At 44.5% G+C, this 24969-nt stretch overlaps 1 protein-coding gene across 5 annotated transcripts in view; it reads right to left on the bottom strand.

Moving 5' to 3' along the window:
• Positions 1–24969, bottom strand: part of VWC2L (von Willebrand factor C domain containing 2 like) — a 124366-nt gene that overhangs the window by 76717 nt on the left and 22680 nt on the right. For all 5 annotated transcript variants that reach the window (XM_048868914.2, XM_048868917.2, XM_048868918.2 and 2 more), the window contains exon 3: positions 14560–14689. In XM_048868914.2, the coding sequence (XP_048724871.1) occupies positions 14560–14689 (130 nt within the window). The remainder of the gene's footprint in view (positions 1–14559; positions 14690–24969) is intronic.

The following is a 24969-nucleotide window of genomic DNA, read 5'->3' as shown; positions in this document are numbered from 1 at the left end:
AGACAGACCTTCTTGGGTTTAGTCAGCTGTTCGCTACCATTGTATTGGAAGGGAATGGAATGGAGATCTTTTTAGCCCTAAGGTGTCATCAAGCTCCAATAGATCAATGTTTCCCAACAGTTGCTGGTTGGTGACCCCTTATTCAAAGTTGAACGTTTCACGGCTCTCCCACCCCCGACATTCATTATGACAATGACAAGCATGTATAATTTCTCTCTCTGTGGGTATGCCACCACTGCGATAGAAATCCCTTGGCACTGAGCCTCAGAGCCCAGCTCAGCTGACTTGGGCTTGCAGGGCTTTGGCTGCAGGGCTAAACATTGCAGTGTAGACTTTTGGGTTCAGGCTTGAGCCTGGAGTCTGAGACCACCCCCCTTCGCAGGATCTCAGCGCCGGGGCTCTAGCCCGAGCCAGGCGAGCCTGAGTCAGCTGACCTGGGACAACCATAGTCCTGCCACAGGTCTTTTATTGCAATGTAGATGTACACTAAGTGTTTCAAGAGGTTGACACAGAATACTTAACCTTGATGGGTAAGGGTGTGCAGGGGGTCATGGAGCGAGCTAGTCAGAGACAATTGCCTCCATGCACATGAAAGGGGTGGAGCTCCTAGTACAGTTACTAACATAGTTGACCTCACAAACTTTGAAGGCTTTGGCCACCCCCAAAGAGGTGCTGGATACTTTCTTTTCTTTGCTTTGGAATTTGAATATTAGAATATCACGATCCCTCCCCAATAGCCTTTCGTGACCCCTTTGTGGGTTGAAACCCATCAGCTGAGAAACACTGCAGTAGATCAATACGGTGCTAGTCTAACTTTGCCATGTATTCCCCAGTGTCACCTTCCCCAGTTAAAACAATCGTTGGCTAAAAAATACAAAGCTGCAGTCAAATCAGCACATTCACATACTGCCGGTTTGCTGTAAACTCTCCTGTGTAACTGTGCCGCTCAGCAACTGTGTCCCACGACAATCCACATAGCCTTAAACAGTGGAAGCCAGTGTGCCAGTGGAGACACACTGATTTACACCACCTGAGGATCTGGCCCATGGTTATATAGGAATACATTTAGCCAGGGCTCAAACCTAAGGAGCTGTCCTTGAAAATATACAGTGGGCCTGATTCTCATTTGTGCTCAGTCCCCTTTATGCTGCCAGAGCAGTACCAAGTGACCATTAATGTAAATGAGAATTAGGCTGCGGTGCATCACTATTATTCTAAACTTCAGCATCCTCCATGCAAAAGGTGCAATGCCTTCAAGCGTTATTGCTTTAAAAAAGGCAATTTGGAGGCTGAGAGACGACTGCCTGTTTGCTGAATGCAATGTCTGATGCAGTCTGCTGTTGCATATCTGGAAGTCGAATAGCATCACACTTGGACCTGCCAAGCCTGGTTACTGTTAGTGCTTCCAATTACCGGCCGTCTCCTCCAATCTCATTTTTGGCTTCACAACACTCTGATGATTTATTTAACCTGAATTTAGAAGCGGAGCTTTTGTTTGATCAAATGTGAGCCTGGCGCTGGGGTAGAAGGGAAAGGAGCCGGCAACATTTCTGAGATCACACTAAGTGCAAATAACAGGGCCTACACGCATTCAGAAACCTGCTACTGTGCGCAACAGAGAACCGCTGGGTTGGGGCAGCACCATCTGTCATTGGGAACTTCAGGGATCTGGTTAATATTCAGCGTGCAGATCCCTAAAGAGGCACCGCCTGGTTTTAAAAGGTCGTTGCTCTGTTGTGAAGACCCTGTTGCACTAGAGCAGTGGGATTCAACCTTTTCCACGCTGGGACACCAGGTCACAGCAGAGAAATGTTGCTGGACTCCTTGCCCATCATTTCAGGCGCCCCCCCCCCCCCTCATCTAGCCTTAAAGAACGGGATTGCAACCCCTCTGGAGCTGTTTGGGACCCGCAGGTTGAGAAACCAGGTCCTACAGCAAGTACCTATGTGGATGTATCACTGCCCTCTATTGGATGGCATTAGAGCTGCTTCTCTGTTTGCAACAGGTCTTATTAGTCTTAGGGTTTGTCTATACTACCCGCCGGATCGGCGGGCAGCGATCGATCCAGCAGGGGGGTCAATTTATCGCGTCTAGTGTAGACCAGGCCTAAGCAGCATCCCCTTTCACTCAGATAGTAAGGTCCTGGGCTTTCAAAACAGGATGCTCTGAGTTGCATCCCTGCTGCCACTGTGAAGTTCTGAGTGGCATCTAGGGTGAGTTAGATGCCCATTATTTGTATTGCAGTAGCATCTAGAGGTTCCAGTCAGGGATCAGGCCCCTGTGCTAGGCACTGTACATGCACATACAAAACAAGAGACAGTTCCGGCCCCAAAGAGCTGCTTTGTTACTCTGTTAAGTAGCTATAGGCTGCCTTAACGAATATAAAGAAAAAGCCAGGGGTGAGAACTGATGTAGTCACTTATTTCTAGAAGTCCAGTGCACCTCAAGGCAAACCAAGGTATAGTGGAGATACTGGTAAAGCAGAGAATACATAGGTCCCTGCTAAATAGCCATCGCACTTTAAACCAAAATCAATAAATTGAGGTTTGCTGTTATAAGGTTGCATTTCCAGACTCCTGTGAATTCCCTCTCCAGAATGGGTTGCAAAACCAAGAGCTTTTGACATTAAAATGCAATTTCTGTTGACGCCATCGGGCGCTGCATTATGTAGGTCATGAAATGGTAGGGTATTCCCATTTTCCCACCTGTCTTATCCTTTCTTATCTCCACCACGCAGGGCTACTGCTTCACCTCCCCCTGCTATTCGCTGGTGGCATTAGGACTGGACATGTCATACAGCTCCAGCAGGAAAAAAAGAACAGCTTATTTTTTCCCCTGCAGTGAATCTGGCTTCTGCACAGCATAAAGGGAAAAGCCTTTGGGCGTCATGCTGAAATTCTGTCTTGCAGCCTTTCAATGTATTAATCAACACAGCGTTCCTCCGGTCTGGAGAGGCAGCCTTTTGGTCCCAGCTATCCTGAATGGTAGGGGAGCTAACCACTAGGGACCCACTCTGCAGCTGATATCAATTGGCTGACTATGCTGATTTCGACCAGCTGAGGACCTGGCCCTGGAAATTCAGCTTTTACTATTTAATTTCAAAGCTATTATAAAATCGGACACAGGGCTGGGTCCTCAGGTGGTGTAAACTGGTGTATTTGCACTGGAGGGAATGGAGCTATGCTAGTATACACCAGCTCAGAGAAAACACAGTTGAAAAAGGTGGCTTCTGTGCTGCGTGTAGTGAATAAAAGTAATTGCCAGTATAACCGATAGGTTTCTGGTTTTAATCACAGTTTTTCCTCCTCCTTTATAATTACTGCTCATCATTTCCTGTAATGCATTTCTTGTTTGTGTGACACCGCTTGAAAAGTAACCAAAAATTCTCTGTCGAACCTTCACTTGCAGTGTTATCAGGGCACAAGAGCCCTGTGCAAATCAACGGCAGCGTGTCAAATAAAGGCAAACTAAATTCTTTCATTAATTTTTGGCATCTGATGACCTGATCTGTAACCCAGCGAGTATATCTGCAATTACTATGCTGTACTGAACTTGGTAATTTGCCCCACTATCAGCATGCATCCTATTTCTCACTTACTGGGGATTAACAATGAGGCATCAGATCCTGCAGACCTTACTCCTGCCAGCAATCCTTACTCCTGGGAGGGTCCCATCGACTTCAAAGAGGCTGCTCCAATGCCGAACGGCTACCCGTGAGAGTCTGATTTTGCAGGATTGGGCCCTCTGAGAACTAGCAGCCAGGGCTTGCAGGGTAAGAATCTGTATAATCAAACCCATTGATTTAAAAGATCCATTGTGTTCCTCCTGAACTGAAACACTGCAAATTGACTGCAATAGATTTGCTCCACTCTGCTCGGCTACAGAATGAGGAATCAATCAGGGGGATTGCTTGCTCCCAGTTTCTGAGTCTTTTTTTTTTATGCTAAGAGATGAGAGGGGGAAGGAGGGTCATTGCTTTATTCTGCATCACAAGTGAGAAACTAGAAACCTGGTAAATGCCGTGACTTTGGCTAATGAGATTCAGAAATACAGAGGCAATATTAAACAGGAATTCTGAAACTTACATCTCCTGTCATTTTTCATGTGTTTTAATTGGGCAAGATGTAATTAAAGGCACAGTTGCCGTGGCGCATAATAAAAACTCTTTTCCCAAATATATTCTGAGGCTCCAGTCCTGCAAGATGCCCAATCCTGCAAGTACCCTCAGCTCCCACCAGGTATAATGGAAGAGGAGGAGGCCTGACATCTTGCAGGATTGGGCTAGTTAGATAGAAAGATAGTTAGTTAGATACACTCCTAGCTGCAGCGTAGCTATAACCAGAGAGAACCAAAGCAGGCTGCATCCTAAAACAAAGAGTTAAAACTCACCTTGCCTTACTCTCCGTTGGCTAGCTGCTGACTGACTGCTGAGACCTAGAATTGCCGGCTTCCCTACAGAGCCCCCTAGCCTGCAAACTGGACCAGCAATCCCCCCCGCCCCGCCACACACAACTCACGCTTTTAAAGTGACAGCTTGCAATTCCAACACAGTCCTCAATACACCAGCCTACCATGGTCACATCATAATAAAAGTTACCATTCTCTATGACTTCAGTGAGAGCTTTTCCCAAGCAAGGACTTGGTGAGGCCTGCAGGAAAAGTCTGCAGGCTCCTGGGGAACTGTACACTCCTCCATGGGAAGCCCAAATGAAAACAACATTCCCCTCTTCTTTACCCCATGTTTTTATACGCACATTAGGATGACCAAGCCCAGGCAAGATCTGAATCTTGCCCAGCTTTGCTTAGCACAAGTGTGGAGGAATTCACTACAACCTTGTAAAAGGTTTTCCTCTGATTTTTTTTTTTTAAATCAGCCCTCAGTGTGCCAATCTGATTGCACTTTTTGCTGCAGGAACTCAATTACATGAAAGAGAGGCACCTCAGCATTCTGTTCCGAAAATGACACCTTGACACCGACCACTTATTGGAGTACAGAGCGGATGAAAACACCCACGGGGAGCGGAGGATGATGGGAGCTAACCAAAAGGGCGAGGGGTTGGGCCAACGCTCTAGCACGAAGTCGATGACGATGATGAATTGCAACTGGCGTGCCTTTGAGCAGCAATGGTGTGGAATTCCCCATGTTGCCATGTTGGAACTGTCTCTCTTTCCCACCCCGATTTCGTTGCGTGCTTTATTTTCATGTTTTCAGCCTCTCAGGACTGCAATAACTGGTCGGTGTCAAGGTGTCATTTTTGGAACAGAATGCTGAGGAGGCCTCTCTGTCACTCAATTAAATTCCTGCAGCAAAAAGTGCAAATCGCTTGGCATATTAAGAGCTGATGGAAAGAAAAAAATTAAGAGGAAAATTGTCACTTGCACATATACATAGCACAAAGTTAACCACATTCATTCACCTGCAGCAAAGGAGCATCACCTCCACAACTTACTTGCCAATCTTTTCCCAGGGCACGAACAAGTGCTGTTAGAAATTGCGGGTCCCTCTGGCAAACCAGTTTCACAAAGCTCACAAGCTTTCTGCTCTGCCTGGGAGACTATGCTCTTCTTCTGTGAGCATGTCAGGGTTTGGGATGAAGGACGCACCTTAAAAACATGTTTCAAATCCCACTAATCAAGCCAGTGGGAGTTCTGCAAGCTTAAGAACCAAGGATGCTGCTTAAACATATGATAATGTCCAGAACAAGATTACTGGAATGATCTAATTCTAAATGGTGGACGAGTGAGAACAAGACAAAAGCCCCAGGTCTGAAATTAGTGACTGCACCAGAGTGGATGGAAGGTTGGGGGCAGGAGAAACATGGAGAGAAAACTTCTGAGTGCATTTTTCATTCTAATTTCTCCCAAACTCACTTAGCTCTAATCTTTATTTCATATTTTTATTCTATTCTCTTTGTGCTAGAAACTCCCTATTTCATGTAAAGGGAGCACCTCAGACATCAATTATTTGACATGTCAATCCCTTTCACACGTTCTCTGTTCTACATATAAGTAGGCACCAATAAGAGGCATTAAACATTCATAAAATTAGAAATACATGAAACCAGCCTCGGCAGCTCTTTTCATACAGCTATGACTAATAATCCAAACCCTGTGGAGGAGCAAAGTAAACCCTTCTGTAATTCTTTCAGAAAGCTTGACCAGTAGAACATCTTTCATAGTTTGCCTCTCAGTCATAGACATTAGATTCAATGGCCAGATCCTTAGCTAGTGTAAATCAGTGTAGGTCCATTAGCTTCAATGGGGCTGCACTGATTTACACCAGTTGAGGATCTGTCCTAGGTCTCTAAGGCAGCCAAATGGTTTGCAGTAGCATAATTGGATACAAACATCATTCATACTCTTCTAAATTACTGTGATGATTTGATTGCCCTGGGAATAATAATGACATGCCTGCTTTCATTTTAGTACCTTCTGAACTGCTCCGGTTCTGTCAGTTTACCTATGCTCCCAACCTGATCTTGATGTACACGGTCCAGAAGTACTGCCCTGGAGATAGGGAGATGCTGGAATCTGAAGACTCTTCTCAGTGTAAAGAATTAACAGTGATTCCCAAGTTTTTACACAAAGTTTCAACAAAGTTGTCCCATGGGCTTTTCTCAACCTGTGTTTCTTATCACAGCAAGGAATCCTAGCATATACTGCAGATTTCCCAGATACTCAGTCTCTCTTTTCTGGATCAGTTCTTTGCCTACCACGCTAATCCACACACTTTTGGTTAAAGCGGATCAATATGACAACCTTAGCTGTTGCAAATTAAAGCGGGTCCATTGACTGCAATTCACACCAGATGAAGATCTGGCCCAGTCTTTCTTCTGGGTTTTACCCATTCATTGCTAACAAGAGTTATGGCTGCCATATACATAAATGGTTGTTTTTTTCTATGGCTTTAAGTGTATGCAAATGTGCTTCCAGAGTGACTGAAGATTATACCATCCCAGGTAGCACCTTGGACTCAAACACCATAGAAGAGTCAGGGGATACCAATAAGTAAAGGACATTCTCTATCTGTTTCCTTTAGTCTTGCCACAGCCTCAGTGAAAAATTAATTTGCCACCTACCACCTAGCCTTTTAAATGGCATCTCTTTCTGTGTGCCCATAACCTGACCAAATATTTAGCGTCTTCAAGATGTTTATGCTAGAAGAAAGGGGTTAAGAAGAAGAAAAAGGGCTAATAATAGTTCTGTAAGAGGTGTGATCTTCCACCAGACCTCCGAATGCTATTTTGCTTCCTTTACCCCACAAATTGTATGCTGAACTCTAAAGCAACCTAATTTCCAAAGGTATCTATTCCTAATGTACATTAATTCAGTTCATCTCTTTGGGGGCTGTCACCTTGTTGTGATGAAGGGGCATGTGTGTTCCAATGATCCTCAGAGCTAAGCTGTCAGGAGCTTCATGTTCCTGGTAGGGTCTCCCAAGGCGAACAGGTCTGAGGGGAGGTCCAAGTCCTCAATGGTAGATCAGGCAAAAGAGGGTCCTCGGATCTCAACAGCTGTGAAAGTGGATGAAGACTGCAGCAAGCAGAGATCTCCAGTTGTCTCGGACTTTCCCTGCCACTGAGCCACAGACCTCCAACTTGTCATGATCATGTGGTCGCTGTAGGCACACCATCTTCCCCAAATTTAAATAAATCATGTGCAGGCTTCTACCATGGGAAATAACATCTTCCCAACCTTCCAAGCCCTGCAGCAACAGACTAGTGGTTACAGACACAGGACCCAGACTTGCTGCTGCTGGGGAGAGGCGCCTCTCCCCCAGCCCTGAGCTGCTGCAGTGAGAGAGGGCTGAGTGGAGTCCTCTCTCCCCACTGCAGTCCGGGTAGCCTGCACCCCAAACCCTTCAGCCTCGCTCCCCAACCCTCTGCCCCAGCCCTGAGCCCTCTCCCACACTCTGAACCCCTTGGCCCCACCCCACTACATGCATTTTGTTATGTGCACCAATATGAATGTTATGTGTCACACATCACCTCCATATTGGTGCACATAACAAAATACATTCCGCACATAGTTGTCAAAAATTAGAGGGAACACTGGTCCTGGGCCTGGTTTAGTTCAACATCTTCATTAATGGTCTGGATGATAGGATGGATTGCGCTCTCAGCAAGTTTGAAGATGACACTAAGCTGCGGGGAGAGGTAGATACGATGGAGGGTAGGGATAGGGTCCAGAGTGACCTAGACAAATTAGAGGATTGGGCCAAAAGAAATCTGATGAGGTTCTACAAGGACAAGTGCGGAGTCCTGCACTTAGGGCGGAAGAATCCCATGCACCGCTACAGGCTGGGGACAGACTGGTTAAGCAGCAGTTCTGCAGAAAAGGACCTGGGGATTACAGTGGATGAGAAGCTGGATATGAGTCAGCCTTGTGCCCTTGTTGCCAAGAAGTCTAACTGCATATTGGGTTGCATTAGTAGGAGCACTGCCAGCAGATTGAGGGAAGTGATTCTTTCCCTCTATTCAGCACTGGTGAGGCCACATCTGAGTATTTTGTCCAGTTTTGGCCCCCCCACTATAGAAAGGATGTGGACAAATTGGAGACAGTCCAGCAGAGGGCAACAAAAATGATTAGGGGGCTGGGGCACATGATTTATGAGGAGAGGCTGAGGGAACTGGGCTTATTTAGTCTGCAGAAGAGAAGAGTGATGGGGCTTTTGATAGCAGCCTTCAACTACCTGAAGGGGGGTTCCAAAGAGGATGGAGCTAGGCTGTTTTCAGTGGCAGCAGATGAAAGAACAAGGAGCAATGGTCTCAAGTTGCCGTGTGGGAGATCTAGGTTGGATATTAGGAAAAACTATTTCACTAGGAGGGTGGTGAAGCACTGGGATGGGTTACCTAGGGAGATGGTGGAATCTCCTTCCTTAGAGGTTTTTAAGGTCAGGCTTGACAAAGCCCCTGGCTGGGATGATTTAGTTGGGGCTGGTCCTGCTTTGAGCAGGGTGTTGGATTAGATGACCTCCTGAGGTCTCTTCCAACCCTAATCTTCTATGGTTCTATGATAAATTAACTCAAACTCCAAAATAATGAGTAATGAGCGTATATTCTAAGTAAATTAAGAAAGAAGCTTAGGTGAAATGTGGATTTCTATGCAAGGAAATAAATTGTTATTTACATTAATTTGTGCCCATGCCCTCAAAGATGAAGACATTTTTAATATTTATAGCCTATTAAAATAAATGTACATAATAACTGTGCCGGATCCTGGCCTCTTTGCCCAGGTAAAACTCCAGCTGAAATCAATGGGACTCTTCCTCATACAGAGGAAAGGATCAGACTTTTTATTTTAAAATCTGTATCAACTGTGATAATTTAAAACTTTAATTACAGACGCAGGTGACAGATTGCCTATGAAACATCTTTCTCCTATCCAGTATTTCACCATGAATCTCACCCGTAGTCTATGCAGCTAGTGAATAAGTACAGTTGCCAGAAAGTATTTCATTGTAGATGTGTTAGGTTTCATCTGTTTTGTTGTGTGCAACTAATTACCTTCTTGAGGGTTAGTGGCAACAAAAATTAAATTAAAGTGAAAGCCAGAGCCCAAATCAGAAACGTATAAGGCTTATTTTGCTCATCCCTCCTGAAAATGAAAATGCCAGGGCACAGTCTAATATTTTAGCAACTGCATTAATGTGCATGTAAGTGGGTGAGAAAGCTTTTGCTCTGAAAAGAATTTCACACTTTAGTGAAGAAAAATGTTAACTAGTCTAGGGCTGCGTTTATTGGATTTTTAAATTAATTTCTGTGACATAGGCATGCCACAAAAGCCCCAGTGATGAATTCTTGCTAATGTCAACATTATTTTGGGAAAGAATTTTTAAATAGTGCCCATAATTCATGAGAATAGAGACCTCTGGGAATTTACTGCATAATCTTATTTTGCCCTTTCCTTGTTTTCACTCACAACTACACTTCCCAAACCAGTCTAGATTCTTTTAATTTTAAAATGTATCTGGATTTTTCTTTAGCAGAGCAGTGAATGGGAAGTGGGATGCAAACCTGACATGGAACTATATCAAGCAGAGCCAATTTAGAGCAGTGGGTAAAGATCACACTGTAGCTAACTCAGAACAGCATAGGAAAAAAACAACCTATCTTGTCTTCCCAGAGGACTATGGTCTATAGCCGAGCTGTTCTCCTTGTTTTACTTTAAAACGTAAGAGCCAAATCCTCAAGTCCTAAGGACTTGGTCCTAGGCAAACAATCCGGTGCATGGGGAAGTTTCTCTCATCTTGTACATTTTTCCCCACGATCCAAAGGCGATAAGAACCCATTTAACTTGGACAGCAGCTTAAATCAGATTAAAAGAATTGGAAGATCATAAACATAAAAAAAGAAAAAAACGAATGCACTCTGTGCCAGAGTGTATTCAAGAGGATTCAAGGCATCATAAAGAGCAACCTCCCAATTATCCTTAGGAAAGAGCTTTAAAGTATGTCCATCCACTGATAATGAGCTCTGGCTCTGAGACTGGGTCCCTTACTCACAAATCCAAGCACCACTCGCCAACTTCAAGACAGGCCTTTGGTGAGAGTAACAATGGAAGTTGTGTTAGGTGACAAGAAGCAAACAAGGGGACAGACCAATTTCACAGTACGACAGGCTGATTGGGAGACAATTGGCTGGATGCTCAGTTGTATCCAAGGGTGCGTCTCCTGAACAACACAAGCTGCAGTTCTGACCCATAATTAGCAGCAAGTAGTGGTGAAAAAGGTGGGTAGCGTCTCATGCTGGATGTTAGAGATGGAAGGGTCCAAGAGCACGTGACAAAATACAAGATGAGAAATAACAACACACTCTCATGTGCAGAAAGACCTAGGCGAAAAAGCTCAGGGGACATCTTAGTGGGAATTTGCTTATATAGGTTGCTGCTCTTGCTTCAGTGTGAAATGAGTGGACAGTTTTCTTATTGAGATAAAGTAAAGCCCATGGGGCAGGAGGGACATCACAGACCAGGGCGGTCTCGAGCTTGATTTAAATAATAACAGGCAAGTTTAAGATCATGTGGAGACAAAAGTTCACAATAGTTGACAGACTTTTATCTGGAAAAGTCAAAATGACCATAAAGAACAACTTGGGGCAATAATTTTGTATTCTGTCACTCCTGGAGAACTTGAAATCCAGTAACCTTCCATCATTAGTCAAAAACCCTGTACAGTACCTGGAGCCATCACCCTTAAAATGTACTGTGACAATTTGGACAATGGGACATGAAAGAAGGAATGTTTCCTCCCAAATTTTAGCCTTGCAATGAACTCTGCCTACTGTATGTGCAAATCAATTAAGCTGCCTGATATAACAAGCTTTGCAGTCACTCCACTGAATTTTTCAAAGCACAGAATAACAGTTCTATTTCTTTGGACAATTAGGAGTAAATTTCCAGACCCGCTTGTTCAGGATGCAGGGGAAAGGAATTGATATTGGCTGCTTATGAATCTTCAGGTCAGGTAGGATAGAGTCAACACATTTCTGCATTAACCTTCCTTCTGCACAGCGCTTCTGCCCTTGGCAACACATAATTAAGACAGGCATGAAAATCATTCTCAATGTATCAAAAGGAAATTATTCTCCAGTTAATGACAGCAACAGTTACCCATACAAGCAAGCTACACTGCTTACAAAAGAAAGCACAGCAAAGGACATGGGGCTCTATCTTAACCAACAATAATGGCCTTTCGAGCTAAATTCATAAGGAATAACTTTTCAAATGAGAATGTGCATTGCACACTGCTCTGCAGATTTAATCATATCCCCAAATCTCTTTCATTTGCCTTTATAGAACAATAACCAGACAAGCAGTAAGACTGAGCCGAAATCTTTTGATCACAACATATCTTTCCACTGAAATAGTTTTCTTTAATGGAAAACAAAAGCTGTAGGGTGGGGGAAAAAATTGTATCACTCTGTTAAGTGAGATTGTCAAACAGAATGATCCATGAGCGTATTTGTGAAACTTATCTTTAATTGACTGTGTGCAGTGGAGTTTTCAGAAATAAAAGCTTGGTCTGAACATGGGTAGTTGGCTTCTTCTGGAAAGTGATGCAAAACCTCCTTTTAGCATATGTCAGAGGGCTTCGGAGGGTGAGGTGACCCATTCGATATCTTTCTATGCTTTTGCAATCAAGATACCAAGGATTTCACAGAGCCATAGATTCCAAGGTCAGAAGGGACCATTATGATTATCTAACCTGACCTCCTGTAGATTACAGATCATAGAACTTCCTCAAAATTATTCCTAGAGCAGATCTCTTAGAAAAACATCCAGTCTTGATTTAAAAACAGTTAGCGATGGAGAATCCACCTTGACCCTTGGTAAACTGTTTCCATGGTTAATTACATGTTACACCTTTCTCTGCCAGACTGAAGAGCCCACTATTAAATATTTATTCCACATGTAGGTAGTTATGGACTGAAATCATGTCACCCTTGAACCGTTTTGTTAAGCTAAATAGATTGAGCTCCTAGAGTCAGTCACTGTAAGGCATGTTTTCTAATCCTTTTATCATTCTCATGGCCTTTCTCGGAACCCTCCCCAATTTATCAACATCTGTCTTGAATGGTGGGCACCAGAACTGGACACAGGATTCCAGCAGCCATCACTCCAGTGCCAAATACAGAGGTAAAATAAGTTCTCTGCTCATACTTGAGATTCCCCTGTTTATGCATCCAAGGATTACATTAGCCCTTTTGGCCACAACATTGCACGGGGAGCTTGTGTTCAGCTGATTATCCATCCCAATCCCCAAACATTTTCAGAGTCCCTGGATCCCAGGATACAGTCCCCCAAGATGAGAGGTCAACTATCAAGATGCTAGTAGAAACAATAATGCCAAACAGGAATGCTCATCATGTTTCCTATAATAACAAAGAGGTGACATGGACAGACAGATAACTGGTGAGCCTTAATCTCCCATATTTCTTCCCCACCATCCTCCCTTGCCTCAGAAACCCACCGTCCTTAACAGACCTGGGCTCTTGATCTTAAATGGCTTGGGGGTGAGTATAATAATCATACCTAGCTCTAACAAAGCACTTTTCATCAGTAGATCTCAACGTACTTTGCAAAGGAGGTCAGGATCATTATCCCATTCCACACAGTGGGAAGCTGAAGCATAGGGAGATGAAGTGATTTGCCCAAGGTCAAAAAATGGGTTTTGGTAAAAAGTTTTGCATTTCCAAATTCCATTTCTGGTAACATTTTTCAGTTCTGGTGAAAAAAAATCTACCAAAAATCTACCAAACCATTTTACTGAAAATATTTTGTTTTTAGTTTTGGCGGGGAGGGGGGTTGGTTAGAGGGGGAGGTGTCAAAAGACTAGAACATTTTATTGACGTTGACATTTTTGTGCAAACATTTTCATTTTTGACCAAAAGCCACAAGGAAAACATTTCAGACAACTCTAGAGATGTGTAGGGAGTGGAAGTTACACATTGATAAGAAGACATGGACATGAACAGCAGGGAGTTTGAGAGTATTACTGAGCCTATGATCTTACTGAGTATAAGCTGGTGTAACTCACATGTGAAGTGGGCTAGAAGAAAGTGTAAGTTACACCTGCTTAGACTCACCTCTGAATTTATCCCAATGCATGACTAAAGAGAATGTCTCAAGGGGTGAGATGTGGCAAGGATAGACTGAGTGCCACTGTAGATGCTATTTAGGTAAGTACTAGCAGAAACGAATGGAGACAAATAATACCATAGAAAGGACCTGAATTACAGTTAGCCTAAGGTTAAGGCTCCGTTCCCTTCCATTCTCCAGTGAACGCATACAGCTACAAAGTGGGCTTTACAAAACAAGGATCTGAGTGGCTGATTCTGACTAGATGGTGTAATGACACCCTAAAAATGCCCATAGGCATAACTCACTGAATGAAGTCATAATGACAGTCATGTTACCGCAGTGGTTAAAGATGCGTTGTATCCTGACATAGGTTCCCCGCTTTGTGTGCTGTTGTTATGGTGATATTATGGCACAAGTAGTGCACTGGGTCTCTGTCAATGGAAAATAAATGCTTGCACCAAAAACGCTGACCAGTGGCAAATAATAACTTAAATCATCGAGGGCCCAACCCCGCTTTCACCAAAACCAGTGGGAGTTTTGCTACTGACTTCAATGAGAGCAAGAGCAGCCTATTGACCTTAGACAAATGTTGACCCCTGTCATCTCAATCTAGAGCCAAATGCTGCTCCCCTTACTCATGTAAATAGTCCAACTGACTTCAAGTGGGACTAAGTGTGGGAGCAAGGTAAGCAGGAATTAGCTCTTGGAGAGCTGAAATTCTCACCTTGATTGATCCTCACTAGTTTTAGGACACATCTTTGCTCGGGTGAACAATCCCATTGAGATGACTCATGTGAGTAAGAGTGTCCTTGAGTTGCATTGATGGAAGTTGATAACGAAAGCACACACACAATGAGAAGGAACAAACATCGACCTTTGCCTGGCAAAGTAGTTTCTGGGCTGCGTATAGGTAATCAAAAAATCTTTATAGAATTTTGCTGTTATCTCTTCTTTAAAGCTAATACAGTACATTCTTACCATTTTTGCAGACAGGACAACACTGTTCTGGTTCATAGACTGGGTTGACACATTCAGGAACTGCGCAGTCTGCTACAAGACAGTGAACTTCATTGCTGGGCTCACAACGACACCATTCACATGGAGAGGGCTAGGAACAAATCTAAAATTAGCCCATTTCCTCCTGCAGCTCAAACATTTGTAACATTTATATGTTGCCATAAGACAAAACATCTGCGTTTAATACGACTTCACTGCATTCATTCATCATGTGCAACACAAATTAGCCTGTAGGACAAAATAGTAAACTCTGAAATATTTTTAAAAGTGCTAAGGAGAATGATCAGAATTATATATTTTTTAAGGACCATGCTTGTACTTTGTCCATTGTCACACTTACCTCTCTATTATAAAAGGACCCAGAACAGGTCAGCGGGTCTAAAGCAAGTCACCAGTTTGGCTTTTGTTTGAAGGCACATGAATGCATTGCACAGATCGTGTTCCGTTGCTCATCTGTTGTCTTCTTGTGAGTAAGTCTGGTGTTAAGAGTTATAAGAGCAGAATTCTAGTAAACCTCAGCTCCGTGGCTGTTCTTGGGAAGGGGGCAGAAGGACTGCATGATGTTCAAATGCACATTCATGTCATGTGTAAACTCACAGTTGCAAACCAACCTAATGCCCTGAGTGTGTTGCTGCCGGATCAGCTGGCTCAAAAGCTGGAAACTTCAGTGTTGCAGCCTCGGGTTAGAAGAGTGGATACGTTTTTCGGAATCAAGAAGAATTTCTGTTGCTTTTCTTATAGGGCAGGGATTGTATTTTTGTTCTGTGTTTGCACAGTGCCTAGCACAAGAGAGCCCCGATTGGGCCCCCCAAAGCACCACCACAATATAAATAATAAATAATAATAATAATTTAATTTTCTAGCCCCACCCTGAAGAAGGTATTTAAGCATATGCCCAAGATGAAGCTCTGAGTAATACCACTGAAGTCAATGAGTCACTTGGGAACCAACTGAACTGGTTACATTTTAGGACTGCCAGTCTAAAGGGTGTGCCTTGAACATGGTAGAGAGAGTTGTCTTCATCTCACTTGCCTTCCCTTTTAATGGGGAATTGAAGAAATATTTTAAAAAATAGAAAAGTCACTGTTTCAGGTCTCCAAAACAACAAGTGTGTGCATGCAGGTGAGATAGACACACACACACATACAGAAAAGGAGGGCAATTGAAGAATTAGAATCACAGAATCATAGAATCATAGAATATCAGGGTTGGAAGGGACCCCAGAAGGTCATCTAGTCCAACCCCCTGCTCGAAGCAGGACCAATTCCCAGTTAAATCATCCCAGCCAGGGCTTTGTCAAGCCTGACCTTAAAAACCTCTAAGGAAGGAGATTCTACCACCTCCCTAGGTAACGCATTCCAGTGTTTCACCACCCTCTTAGTGAAAAAGTTTTTCCTAATATCCAATCTAAACCTCCCCCACTGCAACTTGAGACCATTACTCCTCGTTCTGTCATCAGCTACCATTGAGAACAGTCTAGAGCCATCCTCTTTGGAACCCCCTTTCAGGTAGTTGAAAGCAGCTATCAAATCCCCCCTCATTCTTCTCTTCCGCAGGCTAAACAATCCCAGCTCCCTCAGCCTCTCCTCATAAGTCATAACTCATAAGTCATAACTCTCCTCATAATTAGTGCCTGGCAGGCTGGTGTGTGAAATCTCTAGCAATCGAGCATGCCGTGCACCAAGTGTTCGTGTGGGCCATGCTGCTGCACACTCGAAAATCCATCGTGAACTTTGATCTACTCTAGTTTGAAACAGCATAGCACACTAGGGAACTTCCAGTGAGTGGGAGCAGGGGCCACTCAACCAGCTCGTGTGCCCCACGCTAGAGTGCTGATGTTACAGCCCAGCGTGCCACACACTAATGCTCCATCCAGCTATGCCCTTAGATAGACTGGAGAGAGGGAGTGGGGCTAGGGGTGGGGAAGAGAAATAAAAACGACTAAATTAAGCGCATGTGAAAACCAAATCACTAGAAAATCATTTTATTCGATTACCTGTCAGACACTGAATTCGGGCCTCTTCTGAAACAGCTGATCCCCTCACTAGCAGCTAAACTAATGGGTGGAGGGTACTGGTGCAAACTCTTCCTTCCATCACATAAGGCGAAAGCTGTAATAATGCCATTGAATCCAACGGAATTCCTCCAAATTAAATGAGAGCAGAACGCCGATGAAATGTTTCAGATCATGGTGACGTCTCTCACCAATTCGTACAAGACATATAGAACACCCTGAGTTCTGGTCTTGGCAGGTAAAAAGCTTTTCTGTTCACCTCGAAGGGGCTCCATATGTCTTGAATCAAATCATTTGTGCCCAGGGAATTCATTTCCACCCTAAAATGGACTAATTAAAGCATCCCTCGCTTTGTCTGAACGTCTGCAACCTGTAATCCCCATCAACTCTCATTACTAGTGGCTCTGGCAAATTAGGTAAAATCAGCACATCCTGAGTTAGGGAAGCAGTCTGTGGAGGTGGAAATCCTCTGTCTAATTATCTGCCCTCATTCCACTCTGCTTTGATTTCTATCTGCAGCACCAGGAAGCTCAATTCCTTTTACCTGCTTTTCTTATTCAAGTCTATTTAATAACAATAAAAACAACACAGAAGAAACCCAAACTACTAGCCCAGGGATCAATAAGAAAATTGCTGTCTTGTTTTTCCCCAATTTAACCAATAGTTATATGGAATAGTCCAGCTCGATCTTCTGCTATATTGAGACCTTCATTAACACATCCTGGAGAATGTCTCCTGGCCACAAAGTTACACTGGTTTCTGTGATGCTGAGCTGCTAGCCCTGCAAGCTATTCTACTGCATATGACTGAGATTGAAGTGCATCAGCAGATGTAGGAGATGCCCCTAAATGACTCTGCACTGAGTAAATGAGACATGACATGTATATCTTTTGCTTCCGTGTTGTTAGCGTTACCTGAAAATGACACTGTAATAAAAGGTGATGTTATTTGACACTGGAAGCAGCTGTTGGGATGGGAGACCTTTACTCAGTTATAAGATGGAAAGAACTCTTCAGCTTTTCAGAGGATGAACATTCTGCAGAAGATAAGAGAATATTCGACGTTGAATTTCTCTACCAGCTTTCTATTTCCCACCACATCAAGTTCAACCTACTCGTTCTTGCCTTCACACCCATGCTTAACCTTGCCCCTTTATACTCATTAGTCTCTTATTGCAGCACCCACACATTCCTTTGCCTCCACCAATGATGCCAAGCTTGCTGACTACAAATGCCTCAATGCTTTCTTCAGCATCTCACCTTATACAGGGAACACCCTTCCGGAGTTGCTCTGCAAAGCCGCTCCCGTCTTCTGTAGGATCTGATCCAAAGCACAGTGAAATCAAGAGGATTCTTTTTTCTGACATGAATGGGCTTTGGCTCAGAGCCTTAAATTCCTCCTAGAGACACACTTCTTCTGGGATGCCTACAGGAAACTAACTGACTGAGGAGTCTGTTATTTATCTCATGAATGAACTGCTCTTCTGTACAGAGAGATGAGTCAAGTGTTGGGAGGAAAGGCACTGAAACTGAAGCTGGGAATTAGTGCAGGAATTGGGATTCATATGAGGCACCTCCAGGTCTTTTTCTGACTTCTCTATCCAGCCCATCTGTTCTTATTTTCCTCCAGGCATCAGCTACTCTTCTACTGACCCTACTGAAGTTCTCTTCCAGATGCTGATGCTTTGTTTGCTTTTTATTCCTATGCAAATATCATACATGGTGAGCGCTCTCTATCGTGTGCCGTGCGAAACTCGGACAGTTTTCAGCAGCACCAGGGTTGGGATTTAAAGGTGTGTCACTCATGGAGCATGGCACCGTGGTAAACAGTTTGTAAATTTGCAACTGGTGAAATTCAAAGGGGATGTTCTCCTGTCCTTATTGAAAACCAGTGATGGGAATGTTTGCTAACGCCTGACATACAAAAAGAGCATTCAGTCATGACACTTACTTTTAGACAGAGCAAATAGACTAACCAGAATCTTTTAGAGCTGATACTTTACTAAAAACTCTGAGGAGATCAATGAATTCAGATGAGTAAAGGGTTATGTATGGTACAAGATTTTAGGCAAGAATTTTGACACTATCCTTCTGAACAAGAACAATGTCTTATAAGAGGTCTTTAGGAAAGCATTTTTTTAACAAGACTTTTCAAGAACCAACCCATGTGTGTGTGTGTTAGGACTCGTCTCATTAACAATCCAACCAAAAGAAGGACCATGATTCATGTCCATATGTATATAATACATATGCACACGCTTATGGCAATATCACTTTGATAATATTTTTCAACAGAAATTCTGAACAATATGATGGATCAGGGTCAAATTCTCTACCCCTTTTGCAGGATCTCCAATTAACATCCAGGTATACTAAATTAGAACCCCAGTGAGCGATGTCGGTATAGATTTTCATGTTGTCATTTCCATCAAAGCTCAGGGGAGCTGGTGAAATAATGTAGTGCTTTCATTTTCTAGGGCACTGATTCCAACTCTAGCCAAGGCAGTATGGCGCAAATGTGGTCATCATCTGACTATTGTTCAGAGGCCTTTAAGAACTGAGTTGGTGGATCCAAGTCTGGTGCCTTTCTCACCATCAGTACTGACAATGTTTTAGCTCCCCTGTGGGCAGTCTCAGCAAAGAGGCCATTCACCGAAAAATCATAGTTCAACTATCATCTTCTTCCTAGAAGTGGATCCCTCCAGCACAGTGGTCGGGCTAGAAGATGTAAGTCTCTTGTCTTGGCAAGTGGTGGACATCTACAGCCACTTTTTAGAAAAGAAAATTAAAAATTGGGATAGAGAATACACACAGCGAAATAAGCATTTTATGTGCAAGGGAGGAGATAAGGATAAATCTGACAGATGTTATAAACCATACCAAGAAGACAACAAAGAGAAAGGAGAGATAAGGATTCAAGAGGAAAAAATAATGATCCTTCCCCAAGATGATGATGATGATGATATTTATTTATTTTGCGGGAGAATGTGAAAACCTGTTGGGATTCAAATCCCAATACCCAGTTCAACGCTCTACATTTGGGTGCCGGTTGGGCATGTTTCCCTGATCTAGTCTGGATGCAGCCAAAGATGGTGGCAAACCTATGACAATAACTGATCTCAAAAGACTTTGGACATTTTTGTCTAAACCTCGCCAGAAGCATTTACAAGAGCTTGGCATTGCTCAGTCTGAACCCTAGACTGGCCTAGACCCTGAATTCTAGAGTGAATCTAATCTAGATATCACCATCACCTCTTTGGTCACTGACTAGCTGCCTAAGCTATCTGCCTATTCCCCAAAACAATGTTGAATACTTGTCTTTACCATGTAGGTTTGCTCTTCAATTGTCTATCACTGGGTATTAAAAATTCTTACTAAAGCATGGAGCAAATATCTGTAAAATAAATATTATATAGTGGCCTCCCTTACAAGTTCTTCAGTTGCCTTAGATGAGTAGCTCTGTGTCTATTTCTCAATCAATTTTAGGTACTTCTAAGCAAACCTAGTTAGAGTGGTAGATAGGCAGTTATCTAAGACCACTGAAGAATTTTCAAGGTGACGAATGATATTTTTTCTTTACCTGTTTGTTCCATCCTTCAGAGAGATTTTCTCTATTCTCCGCCCCCCCCCTCCCCCCGAGTTAATACTGTCACAATTAACTAAAAGGCTAACTGCAGCTCTGGCCCTGCCTGGTCTCTCTGAGAGCAGCCCCTCTCAAGTCTTGGGCCTCTAGCCATGACCCGTCTGTCATGGTGGAATTATTTGATTCTCCCCGTCTCAGACCAGGCTGTGGGCTGCAGTCCCCTGGGATCAATTGTGGTTACCGCAGCAGGCTTGAGCTGGGTTCAGTACCTGCAGTTCATTTCCCCGAAGGGCAATGACAGTGGTAACTGGTAACCCAACAGCCCTCTTAAAGCCACATATAATTGATTTAGCACAAAAGCATTTCGGAGACAACAGATCTTAAAAAGAATAAAACAGTCTATATGCAGGCCTGCTTCTCCCTAAGGCTTACATTCCCCTGGACATGGAGAAACACCAGCTCTTTTAGAATCAGACTCCTCTCCAGAGCCTTCCTCTTTGTCAACAGGTCCCCAGATAATCCCTAACTATTCACCTCCACCCCTCTCCACCACTCCTTTCCTGAGAAAGGCTTTTTAACTGTTTGTCATTATTTTGATCTCTGGGCTGCCACCCTGACAAAACAAGGCTTGCATCTTCACTGGAGACAAGATACAAGATCCTCAAAGCTAAGTGCTTCTCCCATTGTCCTGTTTCAGAGTAACAGCCGTGTTAGTCTGTATCCGCAAAAAGAAAAGGAGTACTTGTGGCACCTTAGAGACTAACCAATTTATTTGAGCATGAGCTTTCGTGAGCTACAGCTCACTTCATCGGATGCATACCGTGGAAACTGCAGCAGACTTTATATACACACAGAGAATATGAAACAATACCTCCTCCCACCCCACTGTACTGCTGGTAATAGCTTATCTAAAGTGATCATCAAGTTGGGCCATTTCAAGCACAAATCCAGGTTTTCTCACCCTCCACCCCCCCACACACAAACTCACTCTCCTGCTGGTAATAGCCCATCCAAAGTGACAACTCTCTTCACAATGTGCATGATAATCAAGGTGGGCCATTTCCTGCACAAATCCAGGTTCTCTCACCCCCTCACCTCCCTCCAAAAACCACACACACAAACTCACTATCCTGCTGGTAATAGCTCATCCAAAGTGACCACTCTCCCTACAATGTGCATGATAATCAAGGTGGGCCATTGTCCTGTAATAGTCCCCTAAGAGTTTGTTTACAGATTGCTAATCTGGATTCATTGTTTTGCTTCCTTGATTGTTTCTCCCACAGCTCCCTATTAAATTAGATCAAAACATTCATAGAGGGAAAGTCTTACAATCCAATATACAATAACTTCCCTTCACTGACCAGGTCACATACAGTGTTCAGAAAATGAAAAGGAGTACTTGTGGCACCTTAGAGACTAACCAATTTATTTGAGCATAAGCAGCTCAAGGAAGTTTATGCTCAAATAAATTAGTTAGTCTCTAAGGTGCCACAAGTACTCTTTTTCTTTTTGCGAATACAGACTAACACGGCTGTTACTCTGAAAAGTGTTCAGAAAAGCATTACATCTCAGTATTCTCAGATTGTTTCATAGCAGTTCCTTGTCCACCACAAATACTTAGTAGTAAACGATTGTACAGCAGTGCAAACTTTACAAAAGATAGTTCACAAATATTTTCAAGGGGGCTGGTAGGAAGGTTGCATATCAGGTTATTTTTATCATCTAATTCAAGTTATAGTTGTCTTGTAGTTAAACCATCTACGGTTTGTTCCAGCTCTGTTGAAGGCAATGTGAGTCTTTCCACTGACACCAATGGATCTAAGGTCAGGCCCACGATGCATCTTACAGTGAAATACATGCATGCAAGTTCACGGAAAGGGCTGGATAAAAGGAGGAATCTGATTGGTTGATGAAAATTCCACATGGTTTGGAACAAATAGAGAAATGAACACAGCGGGGCCTATTTTGAAGACACACAATTCCCACTGAAGCCAAGATACATCCACACCTTTCACAACTGCAGAGTAAATTCCACTGTTTTTAGGATAACAACTTTAGTCAGGACAAATTACCTGCCCTGCCCTTCTTTTTCCATAAAGAGAATGCAGAAATATAGGTATGTTTTAAGTCTAGATTGGAAAAAATAAACATATTCTCAATAATGTATCTGAATATTGACAGATATTGAGTTGCTATATTTTTTTATATATTTTTTGCTATATGTATTTTGTAAGGGGTTTTTTTTGGGGGGGGGGTAAAGGTTGGTTGTCTTCTTCTGAAACATCAAAGATGGCCCTGGCTGGAGATGGGGCGCTGGATGGGGTGGGTCAGGGCTCTGAGGTGGCACGGAGCATTCCTTCTGTCATGTGCTTGGCCACAGGTGCTGGAACAATTTTTACAGTGGGGGTGCTGAGAGCCATTGAACTAAACTGTAAACCCAGTACACAATGCTTAAATAAATTGGTTCATCTCTAAGGTGCCACAAGTCCTCCGTTTCTGTTTGCGGATACAGACTAACACGGCTGCTACTCTGAAACCTGTATACAATGGAAGCCACTTCAATCCAGGTGCTGCGGCAGTACCCCTAGTTCCAGCACCTATGTGCTTGGCTGGCTGGTTCTTGCTCACTTACTCAGGGTCTAACTGATCACCATATGTGGGATCGGGAAGGAGTTTTCCCCCATGTCAGATTGGCAGTGACCTTGGTTCTTTTTGCCTTCCTCTGCAGCATTGGGTGCAGTACGCTTACCAGGATTCCTAGGTGCCAACTCCGTGGGCACCCACTGGCAGTCAGCTCCCCTTCCTCCCCCCAGCGTCCCTGCTGATCAACTCCTTCCCTTCCCTCCCAGTGCCTTCGGCATGCCGTGGAACAGCTGTTCCGCAGCATGCAGGAGGCAGTGGTAGGGAGGGGGAGGAATGGGGAAAGGGCATGCTTGGAGAAGGGGGTGGAGGCGAAGTGCGGGGTGGGGCGAGGCAGGGCGGGGGTGGGGGTTTGGAGGAAGGGGTGGAGTGGGGGTCGAGCATCCCCCCGGTAGAGAGGAAGTCGGCGCCTAAGCCAGGGTACATCTCCCTTAATCAATTCCCTGCCATTGCAGTGGCCCCAGGCACTCGTGCACCTCAGTGCCTCCTGTTCTCTGCCTTTGGCAAACAATAATTTAGTCTCCTGTGGGATGTCATGCTTGGGTCTCATTTCCATTGTTGGGTTTAGTGTGCGGGTGCTGGGTGGTGTTGGTGGTCTGTGATATACGGAAGGTGTAGTGAGGGGGTGTGGTGCCCCACCACCCCGCAGAGGGAAGAACCTCCCAAGACACCAAAGTGGGCAGAGCAAGTGGAACCTGTGCCCGCCCCCCCCAGAGGTCAAGGCGCAGGACAGGAAGTATAAAAGCCCAAACCCAGAGCTCACTCGGGCTGCAGCCGCCAGAGAGGCCAGATGCCTGTGACCTGGCTCCGGCTTGGAAAACCCTGACAATCCGCGGCTGACCCAAGGACTGGCCGGGTCGGCTAATGCCGACTGGTGCATGGAGGAGCTGCCAAGCCTACCCGTTGCCAGCTACCCCGAGGAGCTGCCAAGCCTACCCGTCGCCAGCTAGCCGGAGGAACCCATAGTGCTGGAACCCTCCGAGGATACCTCCCTGACCCAGGTACCCTACGAGGGGGAGTCCAGAAGTAGCCTGGGGGCAGCCGAACCTAGTCGGGCTGCAGCACAGCCAGAGGCCATGTCAGTGTGTTGCGGCCAGGATCCCCACTGACCCAGCAGCGGGTCTTTAGCCGCTGCTAGGGCCCCGGGCTGGGACGCAATGGAGTGGGAGGGCCTGCGTCCCCGCTGTCACCCAACTCGTGGGTGGCCGTCTTCCCCTCTCCCTGGTCGCTCAAAGCCAGGAGCCTGAGGTTTGCTGTTGAACGATTTGCTCAGTCCCTGCCAGAGGGCCTGAGCTTCTGACTGTTTGTTTGCTGGACCCACCCTGACCCAGGGCCCGGGCTTATATTGTATTGCTTGCGGAGCCCTGCCTGAAGGTCTGGGCCATAGACTGGGTATTCCCCAACCCAGCAGAGAGGGTGTAGCGAGGCGGTGTGGTGCCCCACCACCCCACAGAGGGACGAGCCCCAGCGAGGCCCCTTACAGGAGATCAAACTAGATGATCTGGTGGTCCCCTCTGGCAGAAAATTTATGACTCTATAACTCTATGAAATTCTCTAACATATAGTTTGTGTGATTGTATCAGTTTCTACTGGAGCCTTTTCAGTTTCAATGCCATGGACTGCTTGGGAGAGAGTCAGATCTCAAAATGGATGCAAGCTGTAAATTCTGGACCCAGTTCCCAACGTTACCAAGGTTCGAGGGCACGTGGTTCTTAGGTTTGGACTCATTTTGACTTGGTTTCAAAAGACCTGCTCTCCATCAGGGATGCTGCTGCCACCCTAGCGGTTCCCACGAAGCAGAGGCAAGATGTGGCATGTCACCAAAGCTTTCATGGCTGCCAATAATTCCATTTCCCTGCTCTCTCATTGTCTGCGAGCCACTGGTACCAGCTCTCGTATAGATAATTGCCGTCAAACCTCCTCTGTGCAGAATCTACTGATGGAATCATGCTTTATGCAGAGATAGCAGAAGGAAGTACAGAAAAAGGTAAGGTGACGTCTGTCAAATTGTGCACTGATACCTGGAGCGTAGATGTAAATGTTAATGATGCTAAGGACAATGGCAGTTCTGATGGAGATAATTTTTGTAGCTACAGTTTCAGGTGGTGAATTTATAGGGAGGAAGATGAATAAGA

The sequence above is a fragment of the Caretta caretta genome, chromosome 11, assembly GCF_965140235.1.
Source record: "Caretta caretta isolate rCarCar2 chromosome 11, rCarCar1.hap1, whole genome shotgun sequence".
Classification (NCBI taxonomy): Eukaryota; Metazoa; Chordata; order Testudines; family Cheloniidae; genus Caretta; species Caretta caretta.
Note: the sequence above shows the minus strand (reverse complement) of the source record. Positions and strands in the feature narration are given on the sequence as shown.